The following is an 18,855-nucleotide window of genomic DNA, read 5'->3' as shown; positions in this document are numbered from 1 at the left end:
GTGTGTGTAAGTATGTATGTATGTATGTATGTGTGTATGCATGTGTGTATGTATGTATGTATGTATGTATGGATGGATGGATGGATGTATGTACGTGTGGGGAGGAATGTGAGTGGGTGGGTGGTTGGATGTGTGTGTATGTATGTGTGTGTGTGTGGGTGTGTGTGTGTATGTATGTATGTATGTATGTGGGTGTGTTTGGTACGGTGTTGTGAATACAAGTATATGGTATAATCATCACTATGGGAACACAGTGAGAGTCATGGATATGAAAATATACATAGTAAACAGCAAGACATACTGACAAGGACAGACAGACAGACAGACAGGTTAGACGTATAGATGTATAGTGACTGATTCGTGATCTCATAGATAGTACGACTGTCATGTGACAGATCGAACACGGAAAAGAGTCGTTCATTATTACCATGAGATTATTGATATCAGAGTCACAAGGATGTCTCAATTTAGCCAATTGTAAAATGTCCTTGATACATCAATTTAACTTGGAAGGTAATCTCGAGTCGTCTGTAGGTGAAAGGTCAACATGCGTCATTACATAAACATTAACCTTGTGACGCTCATGTAGATTTGAAGACTAAAACAGGTATATATGGTTGTATGTCTGGTCCATGTCTGGAACGGATTCTCAGACAGTGTATGTACTTGTAGTAATCAGTGACAATGGTGCTCAGTCCATAAAGGGCCGTGTGCACAAACATCTTTCAGCCACCTTAAGTAGCAGAGGATACTGTGACATACTCCTACACTGCTGTGAACCACTGCTTTGGCTCATATATGCAGAATAAACAGACAGACATACTGACAGACAGACAGACAGACAGACAGACAGACAGACAGACAGACAGACAGACAGACAGATAGATAGACAGACAGACAGACAGACAGATAGATAGACAAACAGATGGACAGACAGACAGACAGACAGACAGACAGACAGACAGACAGACAGACAGACAGACAGACAGACAGACAGACAGACAGACAGATAGATAGACAAACAGATGGACAGACAGACAGACAGACAGACAGACAGACAGACAGACAGACAGACAGACAGACAGACAGACAGACAGGTTAGAAGTATAGATGTATAGTGACTGATTCGTTTCCTATATCTGTGCATGCCCTGGTCATTTCTTGTGAGCTATTGTTCACTTTTTAGCATTTCAGAACAAATTCTTTTTTAAATATTGTTTGGCGGCCAATGTTTTTCACCATAACTCCTGAAAAATTATGGGTCGGTGGATCGTTTTTTTTTATGGTACTTTCAGTTCAAAATCACACTTCAAAATTCTGAATGACCTAGAAATGAGAAGAAAAGACAGAACGAAACTTTTGAAAAATTTGTTTTAAAATAACGTTTCAGCAATAAAGTATCATTTCCGCTCAGATACGTGCTTGTGTGGTCACCATCTTACAATCTTTGTGACTTGGGAGTTTTTCTAGTCCTGCCGTAGAGGGCGTCAATTTCCTGGTAATTCGCGAGATTGCAGAAATACAGGATCGGTTGGGTGGTGAGAAATGTAGAATTAAGTAAAGTGGTTCTTGTGACATTCTCAAGGGATCATATATAGGGAAAGTGATTCGTGAAAGTTATACATAAAATAGATGTGAGTTTGGAGTAATAAATGTGAACTATTTAAGCCATGGGTTTTTCGTTTTTGTAATTTGCAATAGAAAACGAAAAACGAATGGACGGTATATACACGGACCATGTTTACTAGGCTGTATCAACATTTGAAGTAGTATAGACACGGTAAATGAGGGTGCATCACAATATCATAAATTTTTAAAAAAAATATGACGTCATCCAATGAAATACTATCAAGTGCATATACACAGCTATTGCATTGTGACGTCATAAGTATGGTTCCAAATATTAATATTGGCGGCTATCGTGACTTGACAGAACGTATGACGGGTTCGTTATTTACATGTAGCTTTCAAAGGCTTTTCTTTATATATGGTAGTATGTCACAAACCTATGGAAGTCGACTAACACGCTAATGGAATGCCATACACACATGTGAAGAATATTAATGTCTGAAAAAATTATAATGCTGATTTGTGGAAGAAAATTATTGTTTAACTCATTTTTTCTTCATAAAATGTACTGATAGCATCGGAGAGGTCAGTACAGTTCGATGACCACAAAATAAGAAGGGCGTAATAGTTGCGGTGAATTGTCCTCGAATTGTCATGAGGGTCTACTGTCTGTGGGCCATTGAAATACAAAGTCATACGGTGAGTGTGTGTTTATGTGAACAGCGCCGTTCTTATGGAACAGTATACGACGATAACTTTGCTCATCACCCACTGTTGATAAATTCACGAAGGATACGAATATGTTTGCAAGAGCTTTCTAACTTTTTACAATGATCTACTATTGTTCATGTTCAGCACCATAGAACATTACGTCGTATTGGAATCATAGAATCGAAGAGATTGTCGAATTTACATTATTCTAAAGAAATAGATGAAAATACAAACTGCATATGTAGACTAAGATATGTAATATCGCCCATCCCTCAATGGCCTTGCTCAAAGGGATTTGTCTATGTGTGAGGGCGCCAGACACGGCGTTCCTTACACTGTGTCTACTGCCATGTTACCATGCAAATAACAACACAACCACTATCCATGTATCATATATCATATATCATAATTTATATCATACATCATATATCATATATCATATACATAGAGTAAAACAAATAACAATGATATCATTAATTGAAAATATTTATTTTAAAAAGCATTTTCTATAACAGTAATAAAATTCCAAATCTAACTTGTCTTTTTTCTATAATTATAAATTTCAAAGTTCAATTTATAGCAAATAAAAAACGAAAGCATGTTTGAGAAGACATACTAGTGAGACGTATCCTGCAATATGACAATTATAATATTCCACTATAATTTTTGTCATTCAGCCAAGGAAAATACGAGTGACCAAAGGGGTCCTTGTCACTACGAGTCGCTAGATAAGTAGTGTCAAGCCCTTAAGTAAATATTATTTCCTGATGAACGACGTAAAACATATGGCAATAATATAATCATGCTTCATCAAGCAGGAAACATAATGGCGATATAAAACGTTTTGACTCATATTTCTAGAACCCCCAAAACAGTGATGTAGACACAGGTTGTCATGACGTATTACACATATGTTCTGTTCAAAGACAGTAACTTGGTTTGAGTATGGTATAAATTGATATTTACATGTAAATGATGTGATTATGTTATATAAGTTGAAATGTGGTATCTTTGCAACGGATTCCAGATAAATATAGGATATAGTGATCTGATATCTGCAATATTTGACTAGGACGGATTGACGACATATCGCCAAGATCTTGAAGTAGGTATGTAAGCTTGGACGGAATACCTGCACAGAAACTTAGACGTCATAGCTAGATGAATGGATGGATGGTGGGATGGATGGTGGGATGGATGGTGGGATGGAGGGAGGAATGGAGGGAGGGGGGATGGATGGATGGATGGATGGATGGATGGACGGACGGATGGGATACAGACAGACAGACAGACAGACAGACAGACAGACAGACAGTCAGTCAGTCAGTCAGATAGCTAGCTAGCTAGAGATAGATAGATAGATAGATAGATAGATAGATAGATAGATAGATAGATAGATACATACATACATATATAGAGACAGACAGACAGACAGACAGACAGACAGCCAGACAGACAGACAGACAGTCAGTCAGTCAGTATATCAGTCAGTCAGTCAGATAGCTAGCTAGCTAGAGATAGATAGATAGATAGATAGATAGATAGATAGATAGATAGATAGATACATACATACATACATACATACATACATACATACATACATACATACATACATACATACATAGAGACAGACAGACAGAGTCAGTCAGTCAGTATATCAGTCAGTCAGTCAGATAGCTAGCTAGCTAGAGATAGATAGATAGATAGATAGATAGATAGATAGATAGATACATACATACATACATACATACATACATACATACATACATACATAGAGACAGACAGACAGACAGACAGTCAGTCAGTCAGTCAGTCAGTCAGTCTATCAGTCAGTCAGATAGCTAGCTAGCTAGAGACAGATAGATAGATAGATAGATAGATATATAGATAGATAGATAGATAGATAGATAGATAGATAGATAGATAGATAGATAGATAGATAGATAGATAGATACATACATAGAGACAGACAGACAGGCAGACAGACAGACAGACAGACAGACAGACAGACAGACAGACAGACAGACAGATAGATAGATAGATAGATAGATAGATAGATAGATAGATAGATAGATAGATAGATAGATAGATAGATAGATAGATAGATAGATAGATAGGGAGGCACGGAGACAGACAGACAGATAGACAGACAGACAGATGTATGTTATCTAGAGGAGACTGCATTGTATAGATCTGAATATTACCTATAAAATGTCACTTGACTGATTCCTACACATAGTCTATACCGTGTATAGGTTTTGTAGGTAAGATTAGGTATCGACTCCTGTAACTAACTTATCTGTTAGTTCTGTGTCTGTACGGATACACTAACCTGTTCTGTGTATGCACGGATACACTAACGTGTTCTATGTACGTATGGATACACTAACGTGTTCTGTGGATGTATGGATACACTGACCAGTTCTATGTATGTACCTATAACTACTATTAAGTTTGTTCTGTGTATGTATATGTACCTATCCACTAAGTAAGTCATCAGTTAGTACTCCAGTAGTAGTACTGCAATTAATTTCTTTGGTTCGGTAACAGCGTCCAAACGCCAACTTCTTTCCATATTTCGTCTTAGGCCAACGTCCAGGGATGACGTCATCACCTCTTGCTTTCTGATTCGTGTTCTCTGTCCGACTTTTTTGGTGTTCTGCTAAGTGAACGTCGTAGTGATCGCCTGAGGGCACTCGGTGAGGGTAACAACCCCGTCCTCAGGAGAAATGGTACTTTTGACGGCGTTGAGGGCGCACTAGTTTGCCCACTTGACTGAGGATTACTAGTCGTATCCTTGGTAGGCGTTGCTTTCATTGGTGCAGAGAATGACGAACGTCTCTTGTGGCGTTTATCCTTGACCTTCTCATTCGTCAGGGGCTCAGACAAAGTTGATGTTTCTGCTTGTGAAAGTTCTGTGAAACTATGACAACGACGAAAAGACCTTCTTTTTGATGTCGATTTGTCTTTTATGTTCATGTCGTCAGTACTTTTTTGAATTTTGGTCACGTGACTAGAGGTTGACGAATGAGGTAAAGTTTGCGCAAGACCAAACCTTGCTGTGTAACCAGTCTGTAAATTACTTCCTGTGTCAAATATTTCCTCCACTGCGTTAGCGTGAGTTGGACCTACTTGTGGTCTTTCATGTGTACTCAGATTTTCTGAATATGACGTGATTTGTTTGTCTACATCGTCTATTTCACTTTCTGAGGTGAAGACGTCACTGATGACCTCTGACCCTGGTTGAGCGGGAAGTGTCATTTTTGTCCTGTCTTTCATGGATTCATTTCTAGATATAGAACGTTCCAAATGATTTGATTGATAAGTTTGTAAGTTTTCATAATGAGGCTGAAAATTTTGATATACACTTTTTGCAAAGTCTTTGGATCGGCTCATGTCAGCCTGTGACGTTTCCATGGTTACATTGTCAGGAGTGTCTGGTAACGGAGCAAATTTTTTCATGATTCTCTGACAGTCTTTTTGTAATTCTTGACATAGATTGGATTTTGATGGTACCGTTGGTGGCGCTGTTTTAATACCATTTGAAGTGGTGGCTTGATTGGCAGCTTCCGGTGGAGTGAACGTGTCTGAAATAGAAATACCATATAAGTGTGTTTATGGCGTAAATTTAGTAAAATATTGTAATATGTATAAATTATTGTACGTAGATAATTGTAAATTGTGATGCGTAATTTTACTGCACTCAATACTATTCCTTTCTATGCTATTCTATTCTATTCTATTCTATTCTATAATAATAACTTTATTGTAACCTTATCTATAATTCCAGATATCAGTACAATACAATAAAGTAAAAAGAAAATGCTTGTATTGACCATATACAAAAAAAGAGAGAGTAATATTTTATTCTATTCTATTCTATTCTATTCTATTCTATTCTATTCTATTCTATTCTATTCTATTCTATTCTATTCTATTCTATTCTATTCTATTCTATTCTATTCTCAGACCGCATATCTTTACCACATAGCTTATTTGGATCAACTAAGAAATCCCATTTTGTGGTAGATCTATACATACCATGAGTCAGTGGTGTTCTAATCCTGGCAGCTGATCTGGCAGTAAAATACATTTGTTTAGGTACTTGATAATGTGGATCTTCAGTATTGGTCTGTTGACTGAGGGCTCTCTCTGGAAAATAATGGCATTTTTTATTTTACGATAATTACAATCCAAATACTGAAAGAAACGCAATCTTCCAGTATCTGTGAATGTCTCTGTGCACTTATCTGTCTGTCTGTCTGTCTGTCTGTCTGTCTGTCTGTCGGTGTCTGTCTGTGTCTGTGTCTGTCTGTCTGACTGTCTGTCTATGTCTGTCTGCCTGCCTGCCTGCCTGCCTGCTTACCTGCCTGCTCGTTCAACCACCCACCCACCCACCCATTCGTCCATCCATCCATCCGTCCGTCCGTCTGTCTGTCTGTCTGTCTGTCTGTCTGTCTGTCTGTCTGTCTGTCTGTCTGTCTGTCTGTCTGTGTCTGTCTGTCTGTCTGTCTGTCTCCATCCCTTTGTCTGAAAACTGTGATGTTAATATTTCATAATACCAAATTGCCTATTGTTTGTTAAGTGAAGTTGAATTGTAAAAAAATACTCATTGGTATATAGTCGACAGTTAGCAAACTAGGAAATGATGCTCTTTATGATGTTCTTTACCTTCTAGTTGTAATCTATTTCTTCTCAGTTTTAAACTCTGACTCCTTGTGATTTTACCAGGAAGTGGTTTAGGTCTTGAAGGTAGTACATTGTAGTATGGTTCAGTTGATAATATATACGGATCTTCTGTATTTCCTTTATTTGGTGAAGTGTCAGCACAGATCCACGAACGTGGAACTGTAAGAAAATATAGTAATGTTATTAGTATTAGACCGGAAATTCACGAAAACTCTCGAAGTAAATCCGAAAGGAGCTGACTGAAAAAAGGTCATTTTAAGGTGTTTGCAGACGCTTTTTAAAACCAGAATGCGTTTCACAAACATGTCATCTAGCAAATTAGCGATAGTGAATGTGAGCATTTTGAATCACCTTTAATTTGCTATTACAGTTTATAACATAGATTGTACATGTTATGGTATCGGAATTTATTAGATGCTATACTGGTTGGAGTATAAAGGACTGACTGCCAGACGGTTCGATAATTAGCAGTTCGTCTGACTGTTGATGATTGGTAGTTAGTTAAATGCTTGATAATTAGTAGTTAGTGCAATGATTGATAATTAGCAGTCAGTTAAAGGCAATGGTTGATAATAGGTAGTTAGTTAAATGGTAGATAATAGGTAGTCAGTTAAATGGTTGATAATAGGTAGTTAGCTAAATGATTGATAATAGGTAGTTAGCTAAATGGTTGATAATAGGTAGTTAAATGGTTGATAATTAGTGATTGATAATTAGTGGTCAATTGGTTGATAATTAATGATTAGTTAAATGGTTCATAATTAGCAGTTCAAGGCAATGGTGTGTTAAACGGTTGATAATTGGTAGTTAGTTAAATGGTTTGATAATGATTGGTAGAAAGATGAAATGAGGTATTGACTTCCATACAGTTGTATAACTGGTAATCATAGAATGAAAGTTTGAAATGATTAGTATACTGTAATGCAGTAAAGTTAAGTTACCGTGATGTTCACTTTCTTGACTTGTTGCTATAGCAACTCCACTGTCGTGTCTTTCTTCTTTATCAGCGACATCATCTTTAACGCTGCGTCTTGTTCGTTGTCTAGTCTTCCGTGACGTCATACATTTATCATCATGTTGACCTGATACTATATCTCGTTGAACTCTCTCATTCTCTCTGCGGTCAATATCTTGAAATTAAAATTTAAACTGTTTTAAATATTTGGAATTGATGAATATATTAAGTTTGAAACTAAAACCCAAGCATAAGACAAAATGGCAGTAAGCATGGTTCTTTCAGGTTGAAATTTTGCTTGACACGTGCATTGACATTTGACCTACAATCTATTGACCTTAGACCTACAATTCACAGACATGCGTAGTACTGATCTTTGACCATAGTCATATATATTGACCTTTGGTCTGCAATTCATCGAAATATGCATTCAACTTTGACCTGTATAATTCATTGACATATACATTGATCATCTGACCTATAGTATGTCGAGATATGCATTGACCTTTGACCTAGAATATGCATATTGTATAGTTTGAATACAGTGCATAACTTACCTGTATGTGGAATAAGGTAACCATCACAATCAGCTTCTGGTTTCGATTTCAAAACCTAAAATAATGAAATAAGTCAACTGTGTCAGCACCTATCACTGTAACTGTTTCTATTATAAACATGGCATTGACTGTAAACTGTAAAAGATAATTACAACTCATTTTTGTACTGTATATTGTCGATTTTGTATTACAGCCAGTGACAGATAAGCATTAACATGTAGAACTGTAAACAGACTTGGATTAATAACACTAAGCACAGAATGTTGGAACTACATAGACTTGTATTACATTTCATTCTTTGACAAAAACAGTTTTATGGCCGCTTTACAAGTACATGAAATGTCAGCGAAACTTGAAACTCATGTGAGAATATGCAAAGAAGAAAAACAATTGTTCTTAAGAAATAATGGAATGTAATACTTGTCTCGTTTCTTCCAACATGCTATGCTGAGAGTTATTAATCTGAATTCAGTTGTTTATTTCACTGTTTATAAAATGTCTGCTTGTTAAAGATTATATGTCACTGGTTGTATGGACACCATAGGTAGTTACTGCATACACTGAAATATAACACAATTTAATTCTTGTACTTAATATTGTTGATAACCAAAACAAACACGTACTTCTTCACATGTGATGACGTCCACATAGTTGCTAGGCAACAGTCCACATTTACCATTAATTTCTCCTTTCCACCAACCATGATTGACAAGTTCTTTAATGATGATGACGTCACCAGCACGAACGTTAATTTCATTCTCTTCTTTGGCAATGTAGTCATAGAGAACTCGAGCTGAAATTTGATAAAAAGACATCTTATGTTACGGCATCGTCGTAAAACCACAGCCTCTTTAATGGCACCGTCCAAGACGCATCGTGTTATGGGAGAAATAACAGCTCTGGTTTGCCAGAATATGTTACAGTAAAATTAAAGGATATGAGATATACAAATCTCTGCACACATTCAACACAGTTGAAATTACAACCCATTTAGTGTTCACTAGCACTGTTTGATACAACCACACAGAAACCAATAATAAACTACCTCGCTGCACTTTAAGATAGCAAGATTAAATGAATACAGTTTATTGACACACTTGTCTATGCCACCATACAGACACCAGACATTCGTGTCAGTGTGCCTGCATCAAGTCAATAATGTGTTAAAATATTTCACTTCATCAGATTACTGTAGCAAGACATTGCGATTTTGCTATCTTAAAGTATAGAATGTACAACTTCTAATTGGTTTCTGCATATGGTTGTATCAAACAGAGCCAGTGAACACTAACAGGACATGAGCCGTATATTGATTATAATATCAATATTTTCTATAAAACATACCTTTTGTTGGAGATAATTCAGTCTTTTCATCTCCACTTGTATGATCGGCTGGTATGGTTTCATAAATTGGATCTTGTCGTCTGTAACCATGGTAACCGTTTGATGGTGTTTCTGGTAGAGGTCTGTTATACTGGCCATACCCCTGTAACAAATACATTAATATCAAGTGTTTTGTTGTCAGCACTTGGTCCTTGTAGTTTAAACCCCACTTTGATTCAATACAAATAAAAGTTTCAAAGAAAAAGTAACAGATATCTGTGCATGTTTAATTTTAAGCCTTCAGTACTAAAACGATATTGAAAGGGTTTATTCGTTTATAAATTATGTACTTTATACTAATCTATAACAAAGGCTATAATATATATATACACTCTATACCAATCTATCACATACTATACTTTATAATAATCTATCAAATAATCTATCCATCATATACTCTATGCTAATATATGTATAATATACTCTATACTAATCTATCTATCATTTATGTACTCTATAATAATCTATCATATATTCTATGCTAATCTATCTATCATATACTCTATACTAATCTATCACATATTATAATAATCTATCATATATTCTATGCTAATCTATCTATCGTACACTCTATACTAATCTATTACATACTATATACTAATCTATTATATATTCCATGCTAATCTATCTATCGTATACTCTATACTAATCTATCACACACGATATAATAATCTATCTATCATACATACTCTATACCAATCTATCACATACGATATAATAATCTATCATATACTCTATGCTAATCTATTTATCATATACTATACTTTATAATTATCTATCTATCATATACTCTACAATAATCTATCTTATCATAAACTATATCCTCTGATATATCCTCACCTTATTAATCAAAGATTCAGAATCACTGCCATGCCTGAAAATGTAAGAAAAGTGACGTCAGAAAATGGACTATGTGACTTACATCGTTAAAATATAATTTCAAAAAACGTGATAAAAAAAAATAAAGTCAATATTACAGCCATAAAAATGAATTAAATGTAAAACTAAGTGTTGGCATGGCAACCAATGATTGATGTACGCCATATTCCCGATGACGCAATTTCATGCAGAGTATAGGTTTATAGAATCTACTAGTATTGTATATACTATATCTATGATACATTTGATAACCTTGGAGAATAACAAAATATCTCCATGGAAACGATATAACCACGCTCAGTTTGAGGTATTCAGTGTCTTGCTACTTACGAACACATCCGGGTTATTTCTTTTACTATTATTGCTACATCAGGGCGTTGTTGAGGAGACAATGACCAACATTTTTGTATGAGGGCGTACATCCTGTCCGGACAAGCTGGCGGTTGGAGCGGAAGTCGGCGTTGTTTGATATGTTCTATGACCTAGTCAAATATATAATATGCAAATATATCAATTCAATTGATCAATGACGTCACTCATTTCAATTCATGGATGACACCATTAGCAGCTCAAATCAATGACGTCACTTTCATTTCAGTGGTAGGATTTATGCAGACACTGCAGTCCTTCAACTGTACACATATTATGTGTTGAATTGCAGAACCTATCCTCACCTTCGTATCTTCCACCGTACAGTATGGTATCAACCTAAGTACAGTTGTTTCTATTGGTGCACTGACATGTAAATACAGCTGCCATAACAGACAACCAAGGCTGAACACATCACTGGCTTTAGAATAGACCCCGGATGTAATGACTTCAGGTGCAGACCTAGCAATAAAAGATGACAGATTCAAATCAATTCAAATAAAATCAAATCAAATCAAGTCAGATCAAATCAAGTCAAATAAAATGAAATCATAAAACCAGATTTACTCATACCAAGAGAAATCAAATTATATGAAATCAGGGTCAAATGAGTCACATGAAATCAAATCAAAATCAATCAAATCATTTAGACTGTACAACAGATTTGATTTAAGAACTGACTGGGGTGATTACATGTAGTGACTTACCATCTTAAGGAATCAGATTCCATGCTACAAATATGGGTAAGACAGTCTGAAGTCAATCTCTTTACACGGGCTAATCTACCTATCTTGGCCTGCAATAGAAAACAGATGATAGATGTGAAGTACATATACAGGTAAAGGTTTAATCTTTGATGTGGTTGTAGGACGAATGGGATGTGAGGGCAACTCCAAATATATATCATAGATTTGAATTATTTTGGAATTCTTAAAGCTATTCTAGCTGCAAATGAAGTATTAATATTAAGTGACATTATTTTGTGAAATGCAATGACTTAATTGTAATATCGTACACCCTGAACAGTATTGAAATATATGGTTAAACACATGTGTAACAATATATACAGTACGGTGCAATATAAACAAACAAATTGGTTTTTGGGTCCGCACCTAATAATCAGCACCCCAATGAATCACAATTTCAACTTATTACTATACTACCTATATATAAAATAGACCTCTAATTGATAGGTATCATGTCTGATTATTAGTATTTTTAATTTTGATAAATTTAAGAAAATATATATATATATTGCTGGCTGCCTGATCCAAAAATGAATATTCAGTTACAGCTGTTTGCAGCTGTCGTTGGCTCTTACAGTATTCAGTTCTTACCTGACAGAGTTTGATTACATAGTTTACCTTCATGTTTATTCTATGCAATGTAATATATTATTTAAATATTTTAAAAAAATGAACTAGGAGTTCCCAACGTGTATAAGATCAATCATGATAAAGAACACGTGATATTATGACGTAATTTTTCATTACGTAATTACATAATAATTAACATATATGTACCTGCTGTTGCCCATACTGATTACGTAATACATAGCAGTGTTGAAGTCGTAAATCTCGGTGAATAAAGCCGTTCTGATGTAATTCATATAATCCGCTCGTGACATGTAACACAAATTGTTGTATTTGTCGTCTGCTTGTACACTGCTTAGACAATAAAAATGATGCCAGGTCTCCCTCATCCGGGTACTCTGATAACTACAAACACATGAAAAGATGAATTTACCAAATATGGTATTTTTTTTATCTTTGGTTACATTTATTTGTGCGCTCATTCCACCCCCCCCCCCCCTCTCTCTCACGCACATATAGCCCACAAAAAGCTTGCAGCTCGGGCGATTAGGGAACTTGCAATCGAGACTGAGCATGCTCAGACGCAAAGGACTATGGGATTATCTGTGGTTATCGTAATACCTAATCTGGAGCTACCGATAAAATAAACCTCCCACAAAGGTCAGGGTGACTATGAATTGATTATTTGTGGTTACAAACAATGAAAAAATATTGTTTACAATACCAAGTGATTAGCATTTAGTATCCCATTTCCCATGATGCATTATTCAAGATGGCGGGTTTGCAAGTTCCCTATTATTGACATATCAAACTCCATGGCGGAATAATCAAAGTGAGTCAGCAAGACAACAGAAAATGTCCTTATGCATATGGTCAGAAGAGTTTAGGATTGATATATACGTATTTCAATATGACTTAAATGTGACAACATTTTTGTTTTTATTATACATTTGACACTTTTTAATACTTCCTTAGCTACTCAATCTATCATTTTATAGACAATATACTTACTAAGTACTGTCGTCCGAATATTAATCCCTTAGTTTCTGTTACATATGTACATGAACCAAGGCTCGGAATAACATCTTGTAAAAACCACAATCCAGTTCCATCTTCCAGTTTCTCTGTTATACCATTTAGCTACGGTGTTAAAGAATTAAATTCCATTTAGATGAGGTATCAGACGATGAAATTCAATTAAGGTAGAGATGCGTAAAGGTCAAGGTCAGGGTCATGTCAAGTTTAAGGTCACCATATTTTTTAATGAACTTTCCTCAACTGTAGATAAGGTTTACACCACCAACCCATAATTTTCTTAAAGAGAAATGAAGACGAAACTGATTTTGCCATTGCTGCTTAAATTGAGGTCCAAAGAGTCATGACGTCACTTTGACCACTCTGCATAATTTTTGGGACTTCTAGAAAAATAAGAGTGCTATTATTTACCAGTCAAGAGTAGTAGTGTCTGTACTCACCGAGGGATTAATTGGATTCTCGATTAGCTGTGTTTGGATGTTTGGTTGATCGTCTGCTGTGATTGACTGTGTTGAGCAGACGACAGGTTCGTCTTTTCTCACCTACATAACAGAAATGAAACGTTTTAATCAGCTTTTGATCTAGAAGTAAGCACCACGATAGAAAACTATACCCACCTTTGAAAAAAATCATCGCATTTTCAACCAGGTGAAACATTCTGACAATCTTGCTTAAAATCACGTGATATTAAAACATTTTACGATCACGCCATTTTAAGAAACAACAGAAGTTGTTTTAGCAAAATTTTGTTGTCTGCTTCCCATAATGCCGTGTAATTTTAAACCTAATTTTTTCTCATGTTTGGCGCACTCCATCTCTTTTGAAAATCTACAATACATGTGACCGCAATATAGCGTAATGGTGTAAATGCAAGTAGCTGTACTTACAATGTGGTCAATATTTTCTGTGATACACTGATCAAGCTGTCCGCTATGTCCAGCACGAATCAATAAATCTGGTGGTGGATTCTAATTAACAAACAAACAAACAAACGGACATTATATCATACCTTACAAAAAAAACAATATTCTAAAGTTAACAAAGTACCTGAATAACGCTGTATTAATATCTCATACTAGCATTACAGATATTAAATGGAACATTCATTTTGTTTAAAGAACATGCCAATGTTTCACATCCTCGCAAACTAGAGCTGTTATTTCTTCCGCGACACTGTGAAATAAAAGCTCTGGTGGTGCATCTTGGACGATGCCGTAAAAGAGGCTGTGGTGTTTACGACGATGGCGTTTGATGACATCTATCTTTAACTCTTAAATTCTTGAAAGAAAAGTGTTTGAAAGTTGATTACTGACTAATAATATACACAGCACTTGATATATTTTCACTTTCTAAGTGTGGCACATAATTTTCAAAGTATGTAACATCCAACCCCAACAACGCCCAACCATAACCCAAGCTAAGCTAACCCAAGCCAACAACTCACGCCAAGCCAAGACAAGCCAATACAATCTAATCCAACACAAGAAAAGCCAGACCAGGCCAACCCAAACTAAACCAAGCCAACTGAACCCAACCCGACCCAACTTGAGCCCAACCCAGCCAATCCAGGCCAGATCAAGCCAAGCCAACCTACCCTAACCCAAACCAAACAAAGCAAAGCAAAGCGGGGTCAACCCATTCCAACCCAACCCAACCAACCTAACCTAACCTAACCTAACCTAACCTAACCTAACCTAACCTAACCTAACCTAACCTAACCTAACCTAACCTAAGCCAATCCAAGCCAAGCCAAGCTCTGTCAAGCCAAGCCAAGCTCTGTCAAGCCAAACCAAGCCAGGCCAAGCCAAGCCAAGCCATACCAACTGAACCCAAGCAGATACATATAATATCACTACCCACCAGTAGATTACCCTGTAGTTCATTTACTACTTTCGTTGAAATGTCGTCATTTTGAAAACGGGCCTCGATTCCACCTGGTCGTTTGTCTTTTCCTGTGGTACAGTACACATACTCATCATCTAACTCGTTGCCAATGGCAACATTGCCAAACGATCCACGTCTAACTTGTAGAATGGGTGGTCGTGACGTCATTGAACGCCCTGGAAGATCTGAAAAAGTGGAGTACATCAGAAGACTTGCACAAGTGTTATTTAAATACACTTTACTTATAATATACTGTGATCAGTTCCAGTGCCTGATACATAATTTACACATGTATTGATTCAAAATTCAAAATAAGGCATGGCAAATATTAACAATTCTAGGACAAATAAAGATATTTATCACTTTACCTGCAGCATTCTTTATCCTCGATATGACGTCATTAATTGTGCTAGTGATGACGTCATAGCTAGGTCTCTTACTTGGGTTGATATCCATGCATTCCATCATTAGCTGGAACATGACGTCAGGAATGCAATCGGGTTTCTTAAACCGCAAACGATGATGAACGATCTAGGACAGGAGGATGTAGAAAGAAATATGTATAAATCTGCATAAATCGGTAAACATGACGTCATTTATGCAGCTTACCTTAAATATGACGTCATTGAGGTAGTTTGCATTAAATATGACGTCATTGATATAATTTACTTTAAAGCGTCATTCATGCTGCTTACCTTAAGCATGACGTCACTGATGTATTGTACCTTAAATATGGCGTCCTTTATGCAGCTTACCTTAAACATGATGTCATTGAGGTAGCTTACCTTAAATATGACGTCATTAATGCCGCTTGCCTTAAGCATGACGTCACTGATGTATTTTACCTTAAATATGGTGTCCTTTATGCAGCTTACCTTAAACATGACGTCTTCAATCGTCAATTCATGATAATCCTGATATGGTTCACAACCAAGTGTAAATAATTCATAGCAAAGCACAGCAAACATCCATACATCAGATTTAATAGAATACCGTTGGTATAGCAACGACTCTGCAGCTGACCAATAGACAGCCATTGACTCATCTATGGTACCTGTCAATCATAATATATAATAATCAATGAAACAAAGGAATTTACAAAAGTGATAGATGCATTAGTAAGGTTGGTGAGAGAGTCATGTACTTTGTAAATTAGGTTATTTACAAAGACACAGTGTAAATTTGAGGGTAGCTATAAAAGGGTTTGTAACATGGCGTTTTCAAACAGCCTTCAGTGATTGGCTTACATCGTGTCACATGGCATAAAGTAGGGCACTATTCGTAATGTATTTTTCGTAGGGAACTATTCCTGTTCACGGGAGTGTTACCGGTCATTTCTTTGACTGTTCAAGAATATGTGACTGGGAATGTTCTGTGTTATAAAACACCTGCTTATAATGAGTGTTTTTTATAATTCAAAACTAATTCACATTTGGTGATATAGATAATATACTTATTCAGTAAAGCATTAAAGATTAAATCGTCTTTTGATTGGTCAATACCATGCATCATGTGACTCAATGTTGACGTACCTTGGTGCTGGCTCGTTCCCTCACTCATTTTAACAGCATGTTCAAAACCACCGAGAAGAACTCTTATTTCTCCATTATCGTTACAAAGGAAAACTTTTCTAGCCATGATGTTTCTATGCACAATATGCTTATCGCCAAGGTAACGTAATGCCATGACAACGTCTAGTGCTATTCTGTATAACAGTTGTTGTGGTATGACGATGTTCCGGTTCCGGTTTATCCTGAGGTATCTTAGCAACGAGCCATGTGATGCAAATGTTGAAATGTAATGGAGAGGCGGTGCTGAGTTCCAATATGCTAATACAGGTACAATGTTAGGATGATCAAGCTCACGTAGTATTGTGATTTCATTATTCAATTCTGAAATAAGAATGAAATGGTTGTGTACAAACGACTGGTTTCTCATATATTTTCAATTTTAAAAAGGACAAAAAAATCTATTATGAACAATATGAAAAAATACTCTTTTGGTTTCAATTCAATAAGTAGTAACATACATATTTTGGATTCATATGAAATAAAGAAGGTCTGGGATATAATTGTGTTATTTATAAAGACTAAATTCCAGTGTTACGAAGGTTTCCTTGTCAGATGACTATTCAAGCAGCAAAATCAAACAGCCCCCTCCCTCCCCTCCCCCTCCAGCTGATACAACGAAAATTATCTGTGTTCCAAGCTCCTATGCATCGATGCTATAGATATATGCTTGGAAAGTTGGACTGGAAGTAGTGGAGGGTGACTGTTTTACGGCAGCACTGCGTAGAGCTTGGGCGTCTGTTAAGCGCTGCCGTAAAAAGGCTAGAGAAATTACGACTATGCTGAATTACGACTATGATGAACTGGTCATCGGGATCAAAACTTACTTTTAGCAGCCTGTGTATCGATAAGATGAAGTTCTTCCACTGTGTGGACTACACATATTTTGACGATAACACTTTGTTTGGCGCCAATGATTGTCCCTTTGTACACCAATGACGTATCACCTTGATGAAGTACATCGTTGAGATTTAGACCAAAATTACGATGTAAGTTACATAGATACTTCTTATTGATGCCATCCCTGGTGACAAATAACATTACACCAATAATTAGAGTTGGTTTTAACTAATGGTAATAGTATAAAAAATTGTTAAAGAAGTTGCAAGGTCCATTATATGATAATTCCACACACACATACACACATACATTGCCATATATACACCCAACTATATATACAAACACACAGACAATTATGCAAATATATACACAAGCAGACAGACAGACAGACAGACAGACAGACAGACAGACAGACAGACAGACAGTGTAGACAGACAGACAGACAGACAGACAGACAGACAGACAGACAGACAGACAGACAGACAGACAGACAGACAGACAGACAGACAGACAGACAGACAGACAGACAGACAGACAGACAGACAGACAGACAGACGGACGGACGGACGGACGGATGGTCGGATGGGCGGATGGATGGATAGATAAACAGATAGATAAATAAAGATAATTGTAGCCATAGTTACAGTAAGAATGTTTTATCTTACCGTAATTGTGTAGTATTGAATTCTCCATTTTTCATCAGCAATAGATGACCCGTATGGAACGACACTACATCAATGTCTGAATACACCAATGGTTGACACAATTCACTGATTAAGGCTAAGCCCCGGATGTAACCGCTCACTTTCTGCAACGCCGTGTTGTTGAACAGTGACGTCAGACTAAACACTTCGTCTGCTTCAACGACGGAACAGATTCTCAGTTCTAAGGAAAATGATAGATAGATCGAAAAAATAAAAGATCATGGACAAAGAATATGCAGCGATTTTCCTGGGGAATTACCAAACATTGGTGGATGTATTTGGTGTGCTTGCATATACGTTAAAAATCATCTTCAAATTCATGTTAATCTAGGAAACACAAGATCAAGAATCAAGTATTCAGACAAAATTGCTAAATTGAAACAAAATTACAAATTAATT

General features: G+C 36.3%; 2 protein-coding genes across 2 annotated transcripts; both read right to left on the bottom strand.

Annotated features, from left to right (window-relative positions):
• Positions 1–4,858: 4,858 nt before the first annotated feature.
• LOC144450088 (uncharacterized) lies at positions 4,859–12,482 on the bottom strand. Its single transcript, XM_078140656.1, has 12 exons — positions 12,477–12,482; positions 11,820–11,908; positions 11,418–11,574; positions 11,074–11,225; positions 10,705–10,738; positions 9,826–9,967; positions 9,105–9,274; positions 8,482–8,536; positions 7,911–8,099; positions 6,952–7,128; positions 6,322–6,432; positions 4,859–5,867 (listed from the first exon to the last, which is right to left on the bottom strand). Exons 1-12 carry the CDS (start codon positions 12,480–12,482, stop codon positions 4,891–4,893), a joined length of 2,259 nt encoding a protein of 752 aa, XP_077996782.1. The 3' UTR covers positions 4,859–4,890.
• A 1,385-nt stretch (positions 12,483–13,867) lies between these two features.
• Positions 13,868–18,480, bottom strand: LOC144450087 (tyrosine-protein kinase ABL1-like). Its single transcript, XM_078140654.1, has 8 exons — positions 18,418–18,480; positions 17,740–17,936; positions 16,877–17,236; positions 16,220–16,398; positions 15,713–15,875; positions 15,321–15,529; positions 14,348–14,428; positions 13,868–14,002 (listed from the first exon to the last, which is right to left on the bottom strand). Exons 1-8 carry the CDS (start codon positions 18,450–18,452, stop codon positions 13,868–13,870), a joined length of 1,359 nt encoding a protein of 452 aa, XP_077996780.1. The 5' UTR covers positions 18,453–18,480.
• Positions 18,481–18,855: the final 375 nt, after the last annotated feature.

Source organism: Glandiceps talaboti, chromosome 19 (assembly GCF_964340395.1).
Source record: "Glandiceps talaboti chromosome 19, keGlaTala1.1, whole genome shotgun sequence".
NCBI lineage: Eukaryota > Metazoa > Hemichordata > Enteropneusta > Spengelidae > Glandiceps > Glandiceps talaboti.
This window is presented reverse-complemented; position numbering and strand designations above follow the sequence as displayed.